General features: G+C 33.9%; 1 protein-coding gene across 3 annotated transcripts in view; it reads left to right on the forward strand.

Annotated features, from left to right (window-relative positions):
- Positions 1 to 22696, forward strand: part of Jus (EB domain-containing julius seizure protein) — an 86302-nt gene extending 63606 nt beyond the window's left edge. The window contains exons 2-7 of one of the 3 annotated variants that reach the window (XR_013002404.1): positions 1948 to 2100; positions 6858 to 6998; positions 8572 to 8686; positions 11713 to 11903; positions 14949 to 15079; positions 16889 to 17021. Coding sequence is in view for 2 of the 3 variants with exons in the window: in XM_076383039.1 (XP_076239154.1) it covers positions 1948 to 2100; positions 6858 to 6998; positions 8572 to 8686; positions 11713 to 11942; positions 16889 to 17040 (791 nt within the window). In the remaining variant the exon portion in view is untranslated. Of the gene's footprint in view, positions 1 to 1947; positions 2101 to 6857; positions 6999 to 8571; positions 8687 to 11712; positions 11943 to 14948; positions 15080 to 16888 lie in introns of all 3 variants that reach the window. The other 2 variants (XM_076383039.1, XM_076383041.1) reach the window with 2 other exon arrangements.
- The last annotated feature ends 10 nt before the right edge of the window (positions 22697 to 22706 follow it).

Genomic DNA, 22706 nt, shown 5'->3' on the forward strand with positions numbered 1-22706 from the left:
CAATCACTTTTTCAGCATTTCTTTGCAAGTTTGATCTGGAATAACTTTCTGTAGATAATTGTCAAATTCGTCTTAAAATAAGCTACAGTACTAGCAAAAAATAAATGTATGGTTCTATTTGGAAAAATGGTCGTGACTTTTACCTCACCTTTGCGCGTCCGTCGGGAAAATAGAAGTCCCACCACATGATATTCCCCTCGGTGCTGAACAACTTTCATCTGAAACATGTTTGCGTATAATCAATATTTTTGGAGATATTCGTCTGTAACACTTTATATTTTTCATCCTGTATATATACAGAGTGAATGGAAAATCGTAGTACAACTAGCCAAGGAGTAATTCTGCGTAAACAAAATAAGGAAAAAATATGGTATACAATTTTTTCATTCGACGCTCCGTTTTCGAGAAAATCGAATTTGAAGTTTGCTCAACTACACAATGCGATTTATCGTGTACTCTATTACTGATTGTCTCTGTCCATGCTAGTCTTTATAAACGTTCATAATAATAGGATACTGTAGAAAATACTCAGATAATTCGATGTCTGACAGAAGTCATAGTTTATCAGACTACATAACTGTTCATTTCGTTTCATTTGTTGCAAGTTATTAAACTATGGCAAGGTATTCTAATATAGAGAGTATGTTGACACGTTACTCGCGTTGTGAGTTTGTGAATGTTATGCTTCTGCTACAAGTAGATATTACGTAGAAAAATTTGGGGAGTAAGTAAGTCATACAGAGAGTAAAGCAAACGGCAGCTGAGACTGGCTCATTTGTATCTTGTCATGAAAATCGTTAAGCAGAAAGATACGCTGGTCTCCAAAATCTCTGGAGCTCACACCCCTTGACTTTTACTTATGGGGTGATATCAAAAGGGAAGTGTACAAAGAAAATATTCACAACATTACATAGCTAAAGCAAAAAGTTCTTCAAGTGTTTGAAAAACTGAGAAATGATAATGTTATAGTCCATTCAATTATCTTTAGTTCGTCGAGCACAGTTATGTACATATGCAGCAACGAGGAAGACACATTCAACAGTACTTGTAAAGTAATAAACTAAAATGAAAGTAATAAACTTGAAATTCGATTTTCTTGAAAACAAAGCCTCGAATGAAAAAATTTAATACCAAAGTTTTTCCTTGCTTTTTGACGTAGAATTACCCTCTGGCCATTTGTACTACGATTTTTCATCCATCTTGTTTATATAAACATATGTATTCTAAGACTAATAGTTACTAAAATATTAAAGCTCTAAGTCTATGTCTGTGATACTCCATTTACTCTATAATAGACACCTTAAATGTCAAAGTGGATGTTATTCTTTTCTGTATCATGTTTAATGAAAAATCTTTCTCTTCTCTTTTTTTTCTCTCTTAATATGTCAACTGAATGCTGATAATTATATTAAACCTTGAGTACTTCAGAACTTACTAATGTTATAGCACCTTTAATATCTTTAATACCTCTAATATCTACTCTTTTTCTCAGAATTCATCAATCTGTGGAATTTTATTATTAAAATGTAGCCATCTCATTTAAAAAACGAAACGTTCTCCATAATTTGAGCATAACTCTAATCTACATGATATATCACGTTGCCTATATCATGCTCCTCTTCTGTCATGCGTTTTTGTTCCACATAAATTTCCTTGATTATTCTAGACTCAGATAAAGAATAAAAGCACAAAAGTGGATAATGCATTGTATGTTCTATTGTATAAATAACACATTTCTAAAATTATCTTCCTCTAATTTAAATACGTAGCATTAAATCTAACTCAAAGCTTCGTGGTACATACTTTGAGTAATTGTACAATCTGACTTCAACACTGAAGAAACTGTGAAAGAATTGTCAACTCTCGAAAGAAAACATGAAAATTCTTTCAAGCTAAGAAACAGTTCGTGTAATACTTCAATTAATTAAGATTTCGTTTTGGTTGCAGACTTAAGCGGAAGAGGGACGAAAAAATTCGGCGATCAGTGCGAGGAGGATCGCGAATGCGGTTTCGCGGGATCCTACTGTGAACCGAAGAAAAATAAATGCACTTGCAGAGAAGAATTCGAAACCACAAATCATATCGACAAGTGTGGACACCGTAAGTTAGTATATTTTCAAGTGTGCCGAAATCGAGATGTCTCGTGAGTTTCTTAACAGCTGGGAACCTAAAACCCAAGGCTAACAGCCACTGCTGGCATATGGTACTGACACATTTCATATCCTCCAAGAAAATGACCGCAAAAAAGAATCTTCACATTCCATTTTATTACATCGGACATCTGATACACTGGCTTACTATCATTTCTCATTTTAGAAAATAGATGCTTTAAAAGGGGATATACATCTAGAGAAGTCAAAAAATTGATGATCATTCTGATTTTTTTTTTTTTTTTTTTTTAAGGATATAAATGTTATTTCGTCTGCGTTTTCTTACTAGCTTTAATATTTTGATTTAGCTATAATGAATAATTTTTTCACACGCAAATACTTATCCTTCAAACTACAAATCAATCTTTAAAACAGAAATTCACGGTTGTAACAATTACTCAAATACTATTGAACCGATTTAGTTCTTTGGCTCAAATATTTTTTGCACTACAATGCAGTTTTTGAAATAGTGAATTTGTTCTTATTTGTAGTTCTTTCATTGCACAAAACTTAATCAATTTTTTGCTTGAAGATGAACATATTTATTCAGAGAGCTGCCATTTTCTTAAAAACTGACTTTCTAAAAAACCAAGAAAAATCGTACATTTTTCGTCCTCTCTAGGTATATATCCTCCCTTAATTAAATTCCAGCTGTTGTATGTTTCATAAAGCTGTAATTTCATGATTTTCTGTCTCAAAAATTTCATGTTTTCAACTTGTGACCGTTTTCTCATGGCGATGTGGTTCGTTTTCAGCATTATTGCATTCCCATGTGCATGAACTTTATTATACGTGATTAAAATTGACCATGTTTTTCGGAAACTTACATTGCATTTATTAAAACTTCGTTTTAATAAATTTTATTCGTAATATTTATTTCCTATCTGAATACCAACCGCGTGGCGTTAAATAACATCTTTCCATTGCTATTTACAGTTCGCAAAAATACTTTTCTAAATTATTGTCTTTCTTGCCATGGTGTACATAGAGATGTGAACGCAATTAAATGGTATTTTTGTGGATGTTTCCTTTTAATTTAACTTTATGTCTAAAGATTAGTGATAACATGGTCTAATAAAGCTCACGAAGTGAGTAATCACAAAGCACGAACACGAACAACGCTGGCAGAATCACAACTGATAAAACACAAACACAAAAGGATCAAAACACGATTGTCTCATACATCTCCAGACGTGTCAGTCTAGTCACGTGCAGGGAACGCGACTTTTCTCGTTTCGGTGGCCGACTTTTACGATTGGAATGATATGAAAGTCGAAGGGTGGTTGCTTATACCTTTCTCCGTAGAATTTAAACGAGATTTCATGCCTTTATTGCTTCCGTGCTTCAGAAATACCATGAGAAATTAAATGCTAGGGTATAAAATCCATTAACTCAAATTATCCTCCCACTTTATAGGTACATTTATTTTTATGAACTAATATATTGCTTTTAGAGAGAAATACATTAATAAAAAGAAGATAATGTAAAAAATATTTGAATTCTCTTAAATGTTACAATTTTTTGTGAGTTACTTACATAAAATTTCTAAATTTCCTGCAAGAGGGATGAAACTAACAAACATTTTAGATTTTTATTAAATTCTGAATGAAAATCATATAACTTATGTAAAATTGCTGTTTATATTTGTGTAACGTTTATCTTTTAGGTTTTTTATTTCTAAAACGTGCATGCTAACGTAACTTAACCATATCATTAAATGCTGCATAAATATAAAGCAAATGAGGGTAACGTGATGCAAAAATGTAAATTTAACGAGAAAATATGCAAATACTGAAAAATTTGAGTTATTAGGCATACATTTTGAAAATTCACATCATGAACATATTTTTATTTTAAAGTCAAACTAGACAAAATAGTATTCTATAAAATACATATGTACTGTGCAACAACTGCTCAACTTTAGAATATATGTATAATAATACAAGTGCAAATGTAATAAAAAGCTTCGTGAACTATTATTTATATAAATAAGTAAAATAACTAGGTATTGTTATCGACAGTGTAATGTTTACCTCAATTAAAACTCAAGTATACAAATTAAGGAGAAAATCACACTATTTTTGCTGCACTCTACTTTCAATAATAAAAGATATTGAAATTACTGAAGTACAATAAAGAACATAAGAGTTATAGCCTGTAGAATAACGTGAGCTAAGAAAAATCAAAATATTCCAGAATTTCAACCATGATAAGTTTATACACGCTTCCGCTAATTACTTATACAAGTACTAATATGGAAGACACTAAATAAAATGATCTTCAGATTTTGCAAAATGTAGAAGTAGAAGTAAAATAAATATTAAATAGTGAAACAACGTTAAAACCTGACTTTTCCCAAATGCACATACATAAATCTGCTCTACATAGATTCGAGGAAGCAGCCAAGTTGTCGCACAGTGTATGTAAATTGGGTCATCAGAGCATCAGACAACAATTGATTGATGTATCGACAATATCTCTAACAATGACTGCCTTTTGTTTGCCAACTATACAAATAATGATGGAAGGCAATCTATATGGCCATTGAAAGATTTACTCCCGCCTCGCGCAATGGACGCAAGGGGGTGTTCATAAAAGAAATCGATACGATCTTTTTTAATTTACAAGTTCGTAACAACTTGATATACAGCTGTCGAAGAAAATTAGGACAAAATGCTTCAGCTGAGATTTCGTTCGACGCGGTAAATTGAAGTCTGATCGAACCTGACGCAACAATGAATATAAACGATGTCGGGATTAAGCTTACGGGAAGAAGCCATACGTCATACACATGGGAACACCAATCTGAGTTAATTGGCTTTTCTTTATGAATTTCAAATGACATTTAACGTTGATTGCCACTGGTATTAGAACACAGTGTTTATAAAAATATATCTAGTATACGAAAATATGTAAACTCGATTTTGAAAAAATATACGTAGTACGCCTGGCTTTATAAAAATATGTTTAAATATATCTTAATTTATTATTTTATAACAAATTGGAGAAACAAAATTTCGTTTGTTAATATTGAAATCCTATCTGGTATGCATCAGTAACCTAATACGAATCTGAAGAGATCAGTAGAATCATTGTGTAATAGTCAGACACGTGTTCCAAGTGCTTCAGTATTTATTACTCTTTCTTACACTTTCTCGTAAACCTATTATCAATTTCATTTTTAACCAAATAAAAACGAATTACCAACGCATTCATCAAAATTCAGAAATGTGTACCTTAATTCTCAGCTAGTATTGTGTATTATAATATAATATAGATTACTGCGATTCCATTATAAAAAACAATTTATAATAACGTACAGGTAACCCTCCTATAACACGGTAGATAGGTTCCTAGAAAATGCCGTGTTGTGTGAAACCGTGTTGTATGAGACCCAGAGCCAGTACAAAAAGGGGGGTTACGTTCCGAAAACTTATTAAAAACAAATATTTTTTTTAATTCTACATAAACAACTTAATTTTTATTAAAAATATAAACGTATGTACAACACGAAACAAGAAAAAGAAAAAACAAAAAATATTATTTTAATTTAACGCAACTTTAATTTAATAAATTTCTTCGTCGTCACTACTCAGTATAATCATCCGAGAACGTTTTTTCGGTGAAATGATATCGTCTTCACTTTCAGAACTTTTTTCTGCATTTAAAGTTCTTGCATCTTCTTCCCTCTTAACAAAATCTGTAATTTTTCTTTGCTTGCTGGTTCTTACCAGGTCATTGTAAATTTCTCGGTATGGAGCTAGACAGTTTTGCAGCTCCCTTTTGAATTTTTGGCTTCTTTCAGCGGAAGAGTCTGCATTCAAGAAAAATGATTCGAGATTTTCAGCTAAGCTTAGGCCTTCTTGTAATTTTTTTAATGTTAAATTATTAACTGCACAATCTTCATCAATGCTAGTATCCTCAGAATCGATTTGATTTACAGCTTCGGATGCCATTTCCATCAAATCCGCTTCGTCAACTTCTTCTTCCATTAATAAATCTTGAACGTCCTTAATAGCCATATCCTCAAAACCTTCGCCTCCGATTGATTTAGCAAGTTCTAATATGCCACCAATTTCATTTTTTGACGATTCACGCACGTTTTCTATTTCAACTGAAGAGGGCCGTGTTATAGGATGCCGTGTTGTAGGAGGGTTCCCGCAATTTATGAATCGTGTTATAGCGAAACCGTGTTATAAGATGCCGTGTTGTAGGAGGGCTACCTGTACAAGAAATGCACAGTCCATGTGTTTATTAATATTTTTAACCCATCCACGACTACTTCCTGTACTAAACGCAAAACGTTGAATAAATATAAACACTGTAGCTCCATAATATTAACCAAGAGTTAATTTTGTAATCTGATAGCTCAGTACAAATTTGAAATTCATTAGATCATAATGAACTAAGACTATTCACTGCAAGCACACCCTACACTTTCTCTACCATCACCTAAAATTCCACTTTTCACCCCAAAATCACGCCCTATTTTGCATACTTTCGAAATTTTCATAAATCCTCTCATAATAGACATCGTATTTTCCCTCGTACGTTTCGCGTTTCTTCACAAGAAACGTGAAACGCATCGAATGAGCCGCTTTCTCAGACGCGCGTATCGTCTTTTCAAAAACGAAACGTCGAAAAATGTTCTGAATGTTCCTTGTGAGAGACACGAGGCGAGTTGCCGCTAATGGTTTTTGTTCGCAGCGGCGAACGTGAACGAGTCGTGCTTTTTTAACGAGCAATGCGAGGCGAGGGTGAGCCAGACGGAGTGCAGGGACGGACGGTGCATTTGCATCTTCGAGAAGATCCCGGTGACGCAGCCGGACGGCATGACAGTGTGCGTCGGTAAGAAAAGGGGCAAAATACTGAGCCAAGTTCCGTGCACTTTTTAATGAGATTCCGTTCCCGTTCCGCGGGTCCACGTTTTCCCAGCGAACGCGGGGCATTTCAAGTTAATGGAATTCCCGGGCTGCGATTTTGTGAAGTTCATTAGTTCGACAGTTGTCCCTCGCGATCGATTGAAATGCAAGCGAGAGACCGTCGGTTCTGGAGTGGAAATTAAAATAGTGACGGGAGTATTGGTTCGGTTCAAAGTAAAACTGAGGCTGATAAGTCTCTTTCAATTGCTGTAACTAGCAAAAATTTGCAAGTAACCGTGATTCTTCTTGCGTGATAGTCCACTCTCAAGAAACATATCGCACATGTGCTTTTAACGTGGCAGAACACAAAAAGCGTCGTTTTGTAGATACAGCTATAAATCAGTTTGATAAATGCATCTGTATTCGGTATAAAAAATTTACTAGTTAAAGATCGAAGTTATAGAGTTTAGTTGAAGAACTCTTCAAATGTAAATTACAAATTATTTAAGTAATATTAAGAAAATCATTTAATGCAAGTAACACTAACTATTTTTTAGACTAATTATTCAAGTAAGATTTCTTTCAGTAATTAAGACTTTTCTTTATTTTAATATTATATATTTAACAAATAATTTTCTCTTAAATTCATAAATAGTTTTTCGCTTCCTCTCAAAAATACACTTTTTTGAGCTGTGTCGCTGTTGTAATACATGTTCAATAACATGTAACTTTTATTAGATTACTACTTTTCAATGCATATCTTGATGCTTCATGTCTTGTATTTTTTGTAGCAAATGCTAGTTAATCCGTATTTACTAACATATTTCCTTTATACATTTTTTGTAGTTCGTTATACAGTCTTTTACGTAATCAACTTATGCTTATGTATACAATTTTTTATGAGACTACAACTAACAGTGCTAGAATAATTTAAAATTCAAATTTCCAAAACTGAGTGAATAATTATGAATTAGGACTCCACGTGAATGATTAAATTAATAAGCAAAGTCTATAACTTAGTCTATTATTTAATTTGTCACTTCATTTAAGTGAAAACCACAGAATAATCATTTTCACTTTACGTATATTTATGTGTAACTTATTAATACACATGTCTTATCATATCTGATTATTTTTGTGAAAAAATAAGACATCTGCAACTATTTAAGATTCTGAAAAATAGGGAATCATCAATTCAACAAGAAATTAATGACACTGAATTTTCATAAGCATATCTAACGATGAAAACGGTTTTTAATGTATCTTAACGAATATACCAAAGTCTATTTCAAATCATTTGCAAGTAAGAGCTATTTCTTTAGAAAAGTCTTTGAATAAAGTAGTAACTGCAATGTTTATTAAAATAAATTTCAATTAATGGTTACTCGAATTTTACTTTAAAAATTGAAAAATTAAAAGATTTGAGAAGAAAATGAGACTTTGATTGTTTTCCTTTTCAAAAGAATGTGTAACTGATTGTGTTAGTAAATTTGTGAAATGTTTAAAAGAAACGTTGAAAAAATTGGATTGCTAGAACGAACATAATTTATTTGTTCTAGCCGAGCAGAAAGAAGAGCCCAATCTCCAATATGTCGACCCGACAATGATCGGTGTTCTAGTTGGTATGGCCCTCATGTTCATCATCATCTGCGTCGTTCTTAGACTTTTCAGCAAGTAAGCCACCTATTTCCATATATTTTAACCTACTTTCTTTAAAAATTGCATCCAGTAATTCTGATGGGAGTTTAATACTTCCCATGTTTTATGAGTTACTAAATGTTAGTTTTTCCTAAGTTAAATTCTTTACAGATCAGGACTTTTGCAAATCTATCAATTTATCAATAACTGAACCTTAAATAAAATCGTCTACATGCATCTTATTTTTCTCCTCTTTCGTATTGTTTTAAATTTATTTTACATATAATTACAGTTAATTATCTGTTTCAATAGAAAGTATAAAATAAATACTTTCTCGAAATTCAACAAATCATTGTCTCCAAAATACATATTTTAATCTGACGTAGTAACTTCAGTACCAAGCTTCTTCCAGATCTGTTATTAAAATGTAAATTTAAGAACCTTATAACAAATATTATGTGCAACTGTTGAAAAAGTGCCTGCCAAGAATGTTTGAATGATAAATCTTTTGATCTACACCCTAAAGGGAAATATCTTGGGAAAGCTTCATAACCGAAAATTGTAAGAAACATGGTCTGCATAATGAAAACAGTACAAAGCCCTCCTTCAGATGTGGCACTAAATAGTTGGTGACTGGAGTATCTAGGACATTCACACTCGATGGACAATGGTATTAGAGAAAAAGGAAAAAATGAAGAATACGATAAGTATTTTGGATATCAGTTGCCTTCAAAGCTTCAGAAAACTTTTTGTGCGAACAAACAAAACCTTCACAAAACTTTTAGGAACAGTAAAGACGAAAAAGCTGGAAAAAATCTATAAAATGTGGAAAGTTCTAAATATTTAGTTAACGAATACAATCTTATATTATCTTTCTTTTTCTATTGTCATTATAAAGAGTATGTTTGACAACAGGTGTCAGAAATTTTCAACAATGATTCTAAAAGCCAAAATAGGATGAAATTCAAGAATAACGAAATTGCATTCGATGCTTTATTTCTGAATTATTCATTGTTGAATATACACCTAAAATGCGCCTGAAATATGTCTGACTTAAGACTTATTCTACTTCTGGCGTACCTTAATTAAATCAAACACAGCGATGTTAGTAGAATGAGACAGCAGAGTAAGTCTAATAAGACACGTTTCAGGTGAACTTCATGCATACCTTCAGCAATATCTCAGAGATGAAGCCTCAAACGAAATTTCACCGTTCTTCAATCTCGTCTTATTTTGACATATAGAATTTGTGGCTCCTGTTGTTAAATACTTTATATAGACGCACAAATAAAAAATTCAGTAGAACTCTGCTGTATACACAGTGAATATAAGTAGATAAGTTCTATAAAACAAGGCAACTGTTCTCTCAGCGTGTTCGCTGTTTGTAATTATTTAAATTATATGTAAAGCATTTCTAATTTCTGTAACATATTTTAAATTATACATATAAAAGAATGAGAATTGAATTATTTTGTACATGGATATTGTAATAAAAACAGAGCATTATATTGTCTTTACTCGTTGTGATCTCACGATTTTATTACCAACGAGCTTGTGAAATGAATCTTTAAATACCTAAGATCGATTAAATATCTTAATAGTTCAAGCTTTGGCGCGTTTCTCCCATTAAAACTGATAGTAAAAAAAATGGGACGATAATAATAAAAATAAAAATTCCGATAAATTTATGATGAGTAAAGACTGTATATGTATATAAATACTGTATATGTACTGTATATACATGTAAGATAAAATTCCTAGGTTTACGCATCCTAAAAAAGTATTTTTACGCTACATAAAAGCAGCTAACAACGATTAAACCCATAAACTTTTATAAACGCAGAAAGTGCTGACAAAGTACTAACAGAGACTGAATCAGGTCTGTTCGATATTCCTAATCCAGGAAGGATAGTGAATTTTTTACGCTACCGCGAATTTCTTAATCAAATCACTTGCCAAGGAGTATAGCTCAACAATAAGCGAGACACATGAGAGTAACTTGTAATCTGTGAGTAATAGATGAGATAAGACTGGTTCTTAGTACTACGTCACTCACTATTGAAGCTTTAGAAGTTTGATTTTTATAAAATTTATTTTTACTATTTTTACAAAAATTATTCAGGGTATGTCTAATTAGGAATAGTCTACATTGATTAGCCTAATGTTTAACAAACCAACTTCACTCATCAAAGAAAGTTTAGTAATAGGTATGGAACTTATGAACTCATTAATAGGATTTCAAAAGATATAAAAAGTTTATTTTACACTCACAACTTTGAAAAGATTTTAGTTACAAGTTTTGAGTGTCATTCTGTTTCTACAGAAATTAATGCACTTGCGTTTAATTATTGCAGAGTTTATTAGGTACTGTTTTCAACAATTAAAAATCTAAATTCAGTATAAATTCTTCACTTTATAAATTCAGTATTTTCTAACTGGTACACATATGTATAAAATTTCTATACATTTATATTTAGAAATATACAATGACTATTGTGAAATAGGCAAGAAATAAATTTTACTTTTTTTATGGTTTTCTAGCTTAAATCATCAAAAAGCGGTGTTGTTTAGGAATTTTCTTCCTCACGAATTATGAAGAATAACATTTATAATTTAAATATGTATTTATACATATACAGAGTGGTCCACTTAAATAACTAAACTATTCCCATTGTGAAGATATAAAAAGTATTTTATTTGAGACTTTAAAAAAAATATTCTTTATAGTATACTGATCCCTCGATACCATTCAAAGTGCATGTAAAATACTTATTATGTTATCACAATTGAAAAAAGAGATATTCAGGTCGTCTTACTTAAGTGGACCAACCTGTACATTAAAAGAAACCATGGGAATTTTTCATAAATAAAATATTCTTTCATTTTAAATCACAATTGAAAAAGATATCGAAAATTGTCAAAATGGCAGAATTCTAACAAAAAAAGGTCGTAACAATACGAAGAAATGGATTAAAATATTTCTGTCGGAAAGAATGCCAGTGTATGACCAGCCATTATTCCTGTCTTTTCAACGATACACGCTTGCATTGTTTATGTTCCAGGGCTCGCTGGCGCGAGAATCGAACCATCTTCAACACACCGAACGCCCGTCTGATGAACGTATCGTTGTTAAGAGAAAACAATAAACTCCTGCACCTGCAGGAGCGACGTGGTTCAAGGGCGAGCGTACGGGTTCCTTCGAGGCAACCCTCGATGGCCTCCTTACGCGCCCACTCGCCGAACGCCTCGCAAGGTGCGAAACACTCTCAGCACTCACAGCACAGAGTGAGCCGTACGGGTTTTTATTCATTCACTTACTAAGCAAGCAACTTGTTATACAGTGTCCCGTTGAAACGAAGCAAGCGACTCTTTTACGCGCCGGTATATCGGGTGTTCGATGGAAATCGTGGCGCCCCGACGTTTGCCGAGCATCATAAGGAACAAGTTTTTTTTTTTCCTTTAAACAGTAGAACTCCTGTTTTCTCTTCATGGTTTTAGAGCTTCTTACCGAGAGCCATTTTTTCTGTAAAGTTGACTATTGGTTTCCCTATCGAGGAGAGGTGCAAGCTTGTGTCCCAATTTATCTTAACTTTTTCTTTGCGAGTAGTGTGTACACTGTGTGTAATTTCGTTATTGATGACAAACTGTAAAATGTAGGTAGTTGTAGTTTGGAATATTTCGTGTGGCAGAGTACTAATAATTTTTAGTGTTCGTGAGTACTTACTGCATGGTAACACAGTGTTCTAAAAGAGCTACGTAGCAATCTGGCTGACAGAGAAAATTAAAATTTTGAACATTCTTAATTATTTAATTTTTGCTTTTATTCAGGTCTTAAATTCTTATTTGGAATGTTATTTATCTATAAAAACTGTTTAAATAGAATAACTTTTTACAGAAGAATCTGTGATTTATACAATTTTTAAAACCTCCAGGTGGAAGGTCATGTTTCCCTATGTAGTAAACGATGACATTAGCAGTAAGTCATTTTATCCTTCATGGATTTTATGCAGAAAGAAACGTACTAAAATCCTTTGGATTGTAAATCTACTTTACAGATACTTTCAATCTGCCTTTAACTTTATACAGATATTATTATCTACCAACACATACTACTTGCAGATAAATAGTTAAGTTAAATTGGGACGTGACAAAGTTGGACCTCTCCTGTAAGTATGGTCGAAAACTTGTGCTCCTGGTCGTACGAGTATGTGTTCTCCAAAGTAGTTTCAAAGTACTACACGTACCATAAAATATTCAGGGTAACCGTGTACGTATCAAGTAATGTAGAACACTCTCTTAGTAATTACTTCATTGGTAGCTTGCAGAGGACTTTCTGTTTAAAAATTGTAAAAACCGTAGGAAATAGCGTAACTCTCATGCTCGTATTCCAATGTTGACGACCAGAATGGAGGTTCAATTCTTTTCTTAACGGTGTAAAGTTACACGGAGAAAAGTAATATTTTCTCGTAACATTCCAAGTTATTCAAAACAAGACCTTTTGTAACCTGCAGCGATCGGTTAATCGAAGGGGTCCGATATTGCTGGAGCTAATCAACCGTCGCCGAAAATACCTACATATCTTTCACTATATCGATTTCCGTAGAACATCCTATATATGTATGATATAGACACGAGTACACAAAGTAGGTGACTACCTACTCTTGCCTATCTCTTTACTTCAAAATCCTTTTACTAAGCGCAGAGTCCTTCTGAATTTCTCGCATGCACAATTGCCTGCCAAGAGGGTAGATATCTGCTGATACTTTCTATCTAACAGCGCATCAAGACCGATGTGTTCTAATGATGGGATCGATACCGATATTGTTGATGATACTCAAGCAATTCGATACTCATTGGGAAGTATCGATAAGTATTGAAACAAATTGTGCTTGGTATTAATGTGCGATACCGATGCTCCTTCGTTTGATACCAAAACAATACTGTATGGAATCAAAATTTGTTTGATACTTTACGAATGTATCGATACCCGTTTACGCTCATTTGTTAAAAGAAATTAGATATACATACTCATTTGATGCTTCACCAAAGAATCTTAATACAAGGAATTGTATTAACTATGCAAAATGAATGTAAATATGGTTAACATAGGAAGAATTTCTATTGCTGTTACATGTGGTTGTATGCATCATGCTTGACAATCTTTCTTCTTTATTTATAAGTATATAAACACTTAAATTCTTCGTCTCAGTATGTATGTGTACGCGTTCATCAATTTTCAATAATTAATTAATAAAATAACATTCTACTCACAACCACGCTCCAATATGATGCATTGTTTAACAATAAACAAATCGACTTTGATATTACCTATAATTGCCTTTTATAGCATTAAAGTATGAAACAGGTATCGATATCCTCGAAAGGAAGTATCAAACTGGTACCGATACTTTTGTGCAAGTATCGATGGGGTATCAATTCTTTTCGATACTCGCGTGTTTAATACGTATCGATAGTGGATCGAAATTTATAAACTGGTATTGATAGAATCGATACAGGTATCGGTCCCAACACTGTGTGTTACATTTGGATGCATCGTTGTGACTGGATATTTTAAGGAATCCGACAGAGCACATGATTCTTTCTGTAGTATCATTGCCAATACAAACACAAAAACCACACATTTCACAGTTTGCAATAAGAACAACTTAATCATAGAAAGACTGATCTAGAAATCACAATTTCATATTAAAAATAAACATGTGTATTTTTAGAAATTGTATTTCTATTTTTATATTTATGTCTTTAAACATTGGAGATATAAGTGATTCGAAATAATATTTTTATGATTCTTTCTACGATTAAGGATAATAAAAAAAACATATTACGTTACAGTAGTTGCTCGATATAAGCTCGCCATTATTGCTACAATTAGTTCCAAAAATGTAGTTCTTTCACCCTGTAAATTTACAACTGGTTTCACGAAACACGAGCTTATAACGAGTAATATCTGTACTCGTACTGTTCTGTAATTGTTTAATACTGAAAACAATGAAAGAAATCATAAATAAATTGCAGCAAAGTTCAAAAAGTCGGAATGTAAATAAAATATTTAGGTATAATAAAAACTAGTAGATTGTTAATAATTAATAGAGGAGAATGTAGATTACTACATTTCTGATTACTCTACAGATGAACGAAGAATCTCGAAAACGGTAAATATTTGTTTCACACGTATATTTAATGAAAAAAGTGGGAACGTGGAACCTGCCACCAGAACGATGCATCTTATTGGTTATATATCATGTTCCTCTTTTAATAGATTTGACTCTCTTTGCAGTCGACCATCTATAGCAGTAGTCTGTTTAATGATCCCGTCTGTGACCGTTAAATCTTGATTATCATGTACTGTGGACCTATGAAGTGCTCTATTGTAAAAAACTTTTCAAATTGACGCGTCCTTCGAAGAGGGTAAGTTTCGTATTCTTACGAGTATACTTTGTATTACGGTGTATCGTAGCGTATTATGTGTTTTTGTACATAGCCTTATGGTACTTACCCTCTTTCGGATACGTCAGAACTTCGAGCCTAGAAGTCTGTGAGTTCTATCACTAGATCAGACTTTTCCTCTATCTAGTGTCTCCGAGGATTACGGCTATAGTTGCTTGCTAAGTAAAAGATCGTTGCTTGCGTATGATCGATTATACCGTAGAGATCAGACAGTTATACATATATATATACACACACATATAAATATATAGTAAATCATTGACCCATAGAGACTAACGTTACGGTTCAGAAATGAAAGATAGATAGCGAATAGAGAGGGAATAAGAAAACGTTCGGACGATCGTCTAGTGATCCGACAATAGCATTCGATGATACAATTGCATAGCTTCAAAATGTCGGGTCGATGCATTTTCATATTCCTTTACTTTTTATTTCCTCCGCGTAGTATGATCGATTAGCATAGCGTGATTGTACATGTTACGACCAAAGTCGATGACACGGACTCGAATACGTGTGTATTGATATTTTCGCACGGAGTTCTGAAGTAGTTTTTAAATAAAGGGACCAGATTGCATTTAGGGGATGCATCTCGGTCAATTGACTCGATTATACGGTAAGGCAGATTATTGATCGTCTTCACCACAAAGGAATGATAAGACTGACATAGTTTCCTACGTTCTACTGTTTTTGTACTTAACTATTAGACAATTTATGAATCGATTCAGATATCATTGTCGGTGAATTCGATCGTGAAATTGTGTACACCTGAAGTTCAAGTGTTCAAGCACTTTTAGAATTAGATAATTGCATGCACGTGCATAAAGTGACGGTCCGAAAATCTGAAATGAAATACTGACATTGTTGCCACAAGTGTTACTTTGTACATAAACGATAAATAATTGGTTTTCAGTCATTATCAAAATTATTTACTACGAAAAATTTATGGCTAAAAAATACAATAAAGGGATTTTTATATTTTTAATAATGATTATCAATCTTTAGCACATATAATGTACTAAATATCGAACATTCAGTGTCGAACATTCTTTATAAATTTCGATGTATTCCAAAATTTACAAGAGACAAAATCTCGAAAATTAATACAAAAAGTATTGTTACTTCCTCGATACGTACTTGCTATTTTACACTCATTTTCTCTTATTATTGCCTCTAATAACATTTCGCGCAAAATGTTTTTACAATAATTAATAACTCTGAAAGGAAGCCAGAAACGCAATTTTGTCATTCTTGATTTTTGTCCTGTTTTGACACATTGAATCACTTCTTAAAATTTTTGACACTTATTGTCGATCACTCTGTATAAGTTTGAAAAGAGAAAATACTATTACACATTTTCATATCGTCAAAATCATTGATCTGGATACATAAAAATAAAACTAGTCCCGATACCTCCAAAAAGATAGCCAGATAAATCAGCGAGTTAATAACAAAGAAGTACTATATTTTTCATAGCCGCTGATAAAAAGCTACTTGTCAATCGCAGCAAGAAAAATTCTAGAAAAAGATCCTTTTACTGTTTAACCTCTCCACATCTATACCACCCACAATAGGCTACCAGACAACGTATTCTCACAGTGGCTCGTTACGAATTCACGACCGTCACTTTTCTAACAAAGAACCTGCTCTGGACGAGACGTTTCTTCCGGCGCAGGTTTTCATGCTTAACCTTTACCCCAGCTTTTCGTGCCATGTCAGACCGCTGCCAAGCCAAAGCACGCGATACTTTAGCAAGAAAATCTCTGTCGCCAGGGTCACGAACCGGATCACGACGTGGGAGCCGCGGCAGCAGCGGAAACGCGTCGGCCGTTTCGGTGAAGTCGAACAAATCGCCGCCGAATCAGCCAACTAACACAACGGAGACCGTTTTCGAGAACGTCACCGTGGAATATTTCTACCCCTAGGCGTAGACCTGTCGACGAGAACAATCTGCTTGACATTCGTTAGAAGGACGTCTTGAAGCAATAGATCACCTATGCATCGTCTTCAAAGCAATTACAAAGAGTCTCTTTTTAGTGTACAAACTCAAGTTATCCGATTCAAATAACTCGTTCTTTTTTTACACTTTCCTTTGTAGCCAAGTTTCTGGTTTATCTTACGTCGATGTATTTGCTGCCTTGATACCAATTTTTCTAGGTCTAACGAACATCGTGATAAGAGAGACACTGTACTATAATCGTCTAATAAGACTCGTAACGCTGTATTCGTTTTTAAGGTGAAATGCTTGACGAATTAACGAAGATGAAGAGGCGAACCCTCGAGAAATGTTTAATTTAATATTTAGGGAAGTAAAGGAAACGATGTTACAACTGAGATAATCATTGTTTACCGAGATAATCATTGCTAATTTTACGTCTGAGCGGTATTAGGTTTGACAAACGAATCGAAAAGCTAATTAAGAAACGGGAATACATTTAAAGATGTTGCAAGCTTGTAATATCGCTCCCTTTTTCTCAAAAGTACCTTCGCTGTCCACATTTCTCTATCAAAAACTATATTCGATCGAGGAGACAAGGTATATCTGAATGGTATTTGTAATTTTGATAAATTGCTCCCAAAAGCAACCAGATGAAACATAACGATAGTAGAAGGAAAAATCTAGATATAGTATCTGCGCGAAGAAAGATCCAAGTATTCTGTACAAACGAGCAAACAAGCAAATGAACGCGCCAAAACTTGTAGAATTTGATCAGGTTCTCTGCGACGCGTTTCAAGAAGTGTCGCGTGAAGAATCTTCGAAACAATTCTCATAGATCTTGCTAGATTACGCTGCATTTAAGAAAGAAAGGAAAAAAGGAAGAAAAATATAACCTTTTTCTACAACAAAAAAAAAGTAGTCTTACAAATTATGCACTTTAAAACGCATCCACTTCGGCTCGATTGTTTGCTATTGACTCGCGCTCAGACAAGCCAACAAATCAAGCAGCGAGACAAGATAAAGATGCAGTATATTGTCTTTCGACGGTCCGCTGAAGACTTAGAATCTCTCATTGTTTATAATATTTTTTTGGACCAAACGATAGCGTACGTTTCGCCCTAGAAATCATCTCGTAAGGTTCATCGCTTCAACGCTGACCACTCTAGCTGATAAACAATTTTATAATCGATAGTCAAACAATACTCGACGAGATGAACAATCTTTGTAAGTTCAAAGTGACATGAAGGAAAACCCATGGGTTTATCAATCAAGCAGATAATCGACCGGGTCACCCAGTAAGATAATCTTCAAATTTAAACAAATTCTTTGATAGTCTACCATTTTAATCTTACGATATTCTCTGAGCCATTTAATTTCGATAATCTTGACAACTTCTCGATCGTCTTGCACGCGAAGTCGAAGCTAAAAAATGAAACCTCCGACGTCCTAGGAGAGTTATCGCGAAAGATATGTTAGAATGGTCAGCTGGTCTGATATTAAAATCAATGCGTGGATTATTTGAGCAAAAGGCAAATCAAAGGTTTGCTTGTGATGCTCGTTAAGGGACGAAGAAAGAGAGAAAAAGAGAAATATAAGTTTCAAGAGGTTGCTGATACTCGCAGATCTCTTTTAAGTGCAGTATTCATCTCGTTATAAACTCGCTGCTATTTCCCTCATTTCTTCGAATTATTCCTTCATCCTATATCTTTTTATCCTCGTCGCCAATAAGACGAAAACGAGTCACTAATGGATATGTCCTTAGAGAGGTGCTCCTTTGTGCTTGCAAGCCTCGTTGCTGATAGCAAATCGCGAGCTTATAGCGAGCAGATACTGTACGCTCTCCCAGCACGATATCGATGAACAAGAATCGATCGTTCTTACCATCGAGACTGCTTTTCGAGAAGCCAACACAAAAGGGACCAGACGAAAGTGTTTGAACCGACATCCTGAGAGTAACGCGCCACACGTTGCGTGATAATTAAGCACCACCATAGCTCTATAGCTGTCTCACGATAGCACAATTAACCTGACAACTGATCGCACGAACTTTAAGCAATGAGATAATTGTGTAGTCGACTCGTTTCTCATCGCTGAAATTCGTAGACGTTTAAATCATTTATTTAACCGATTCTTATCGCTTCAAGTCGAGCGTCTATGTGATTGTACGGGGTGGTAGCGCGTCTGAACTTAAAAAGGGGCATCATAGCACCTGGACTTACGTTCTACGAGTATGAACTTATCACTTAGTCACCTGATTACCCTAAAGCAATAGAATACTTTCTATTCAGACGTGACGATTTTATTTCTGCAGATAAATAGTTGAAATGAAAGTAGAAATCACGATACACAGTGCTCTGAAAAATAGTGCGCTTAGGGAAAATCGATTGTCCCAAAGGAAGGGGCGATAGAAGATGAAACAAAACAGCCGCCTGAAGAGATTTTAAAGTAGATAGAACGACCAAGCGTCTTCACCATGTTTGTACGACTATCTTATTAATTGCACCAGATCTCGTTATTGGAAGCTTATGCCGATCTATACACACATACACATACACAAAGGTATATATACAGCCGTACACGTGAATACATACATCGAAATCATTTTCTCGCGTTCAAATAAATAATGAGAATCATCGATAGTCCAGTACAATTGTATCTCAGTAATTTAGTGCTTGTGCTCTCGTATATACAATATATTCTCAGAGAGATGAGATTAATTAAATATAAATAACAAAAATATATATATATAAATACATATATATGTATATCGATACAAATGAAAATATATATATATGTATACACGTATATAAATAATACTAGGCTTGGCACTATTTGCACTATTTGTAGGTTACTTTTGAAATGCCTAGTGACTGTACCCACTCTGTGATCTACGTGCAACGTACAGCTACAGATACTTGCTACTGTCATTGTTACTACTCTTAAAATATTCTATTCGACGAAGATAATGTTCTTATTATTAACGACATATAAGCGAATCACTTAATTATTCTCGACCCGCACCTAGTGCCCTTTCCTTTTGCACCCGATGATTCACTCGTGTATAGCACTTTGACCATTAACAAGAAAGTAGAAACATCTTTCTAATAATTACACTCCGCGCGACTGTCGTAAACGGTTGCCCGACAGGTACATAAGTAATAACGATATGCAAAGCGAAGTTTGAATCCGAATGACATTTTTAGCACATCGAACAAACAGAAAAGAAAGAAAACTACCAAAAAAATAGAGCGAAGAAGAAAAGAAATAGGCAAATTAGAAGAGGAACAAATACAAGCGTGTCTGTGAACAAGATAAGTGTAAATGTTTTATTCGATAAGAATTTACGAACGGCGATGAAGAGGGATCGATCTGATCTACAAACGAAATTCGGGGAAGGTTTCCGTTTCTGGATCGAACGTTTCCTCTGAAGCCGATAATTAAGTAACGATACGAAATCCGATATTACATTCTTTACATCTTAACATTCCATCGAAACGATTTTCGATTATATTCAGCTGCGGGAAGTAATCGTTCGCTTAAGACTCTAGGATAACATTAATACTGTTAGAGTAATATTAATAAAAATGCTTCGAGTCGTTAGTTTCCCTCCACCCTTACGATACGAAACACAATGAAATTAACAAAGAAACAAGCAGAGTGCCTCGTCTTTATCATTCAAAGACACTCGCTCACCTTTGTATACATCTCTATTCTAAAGCGTGGAATCTATTCCTCGTGTTCTAATATAAAGAACATTTCCTACATGTACGTGGAGGCTGCCTCTGCGAAAATGACTCTAATAACAATCTAATAGAAAAACTGAGACAATTTTAACTCGTTCTCTTTTCTTATTAGGTCTACTTCTTCTTTTAGTATGTCTATTACATATTCTGTAACAAACGCGTCATTTTTAGTGTTCTTTATTATCGAATCCTTAGGAAATTAATTAAACCAGGTACCAAATTATCAAACTCATTCAATTTTTAAACTAACAATTACTTTTTTACCTCTTTGTGCGTTTAGTGTAGTTTGTTAAGTTTGCACGAGGAACTTTACAACTGACTATAAGGAACTTTGCAACAGGGAAATTTAGAGGTACAAGAATACTCACGCGAGTCAAAGAGACTCTTCAGTACCATCAATTAACAAACGACAAATCCATTATTGTTATAACGAATCGAAATTGTTTAAGAAATTTCTTGCAATTGTGTCAATCGTTAACTGGAAACGAATATACGATAGGAGAACGATACCGTAATCCAAATATGGGGAAGTGTTTGGATTACTCTTCGTTCTAATGCGACATTTCTGATAATGACTTCTGCAAGAGCTCTCCGTAACGATTTCAAACGATATATAAGTATATGTATGTACAAAATCGTATTAAAATAACATCGTGACCAGTTTTGATATCTTTACGGGATTCGATCGACAACACTTTCTTCGTGTTCGTCACACTGAGTATAATGACACCTGAAAACCGAAAGATGCAACATGAATAACACCGACAATTCTCGCTAATAACGATGAAATGTTTCGAAATCAAAATTAGACAATACTTTGTCGATGCAGTCTCAATCGGTGGTTAGAAATCAAGATCGAGACGAGAAATCGTCGGTCGATGTGGCAGCGTAAATTCGTAGCGATATCATTTTCGCAAACTCAGTGCTTTACCAAAATATTAAGTTAACCTTAGGAAGCGATCTTTTGTCATCACTACGAATCTCGCGATTTTGTAATTCTTCTACTATAGCCCCACATACAAAAGCCTTCGAATTTAGCACGGGTATTATCATTAAATTATTAAATTACCCAACTGTACGATAAATTATCGTTCGATTGGATATTCCTCAGATCAACTATCCGTTTCCTGTTACGTATAATATTACTAACGAATTATTGTAATCACCAACACCGCTTGCTTTTATGGGATTACATAGCGTTTACGCACGATAAGCTTCAGTAGAATTCTAAGGACAACGTAGGAGCTGCATCCAATCGTATTTTGCGCTTAATTATCGAATTGTTCACGAGACATTGAATTTTGAATTCCGTCTCATAATATCGGCTACTTATCGCAAACGATTCGCGTGAAATATTGTGATCCGATTTAGTGTAAATGATATAAAAGTTATTATACACAATATACGAATACGTGACACGTAGTTCGCTTCGACTTAAAGAGTCGCGTTAAAGATTAAGCTCTATGTTAATGTGCTACGTTGATAACTTCTAAGAATATCTATACACGATTTTTAGGCATATAACTTGGATCTACAGAGACATACTTTCACAGATTGTAAGTACCATTCGAAACAGATTTAGAACACACACGAGGAAATTGAATAGCAAATAGAGTTTCCTAGATACCGCGTGGATGGCTGCGGATAACGTATGCGAGTCTGTCATTTTTCAATTTTCAATATTTTATAATATTCGGTATGTAACGAAAGCGAACATTGTTGAATTTTCGGCAATATATAACCCACACTATTTTACTAGCGGCTTAGCCTACCTTGTAACCTTTATATTATATATTTCATAGTATAGCTTGTAACAAATAATTAATAGTCTATACCAATGGCATTTGAAACTTAATTACATTCTGACTCTTTAAATTCATTTTAATAAAATCTTAATACACTATATGAA

This window comes from Calliopsis andreniformis, chromosome 8 (genome assembly GCF_051401765.1).
Source record: "Calliopsis andreniformis isolate RMS-2024a chromosome 8, iyCalAndr_principal, whole genome shotgun sequence".
Lineage (NCBI taxonomy): Eukaryota > Metazoa > Arthropoda > Insecta > Hymenoptera > Andrenidae > Calliopsis > Calliopsis andreniformis.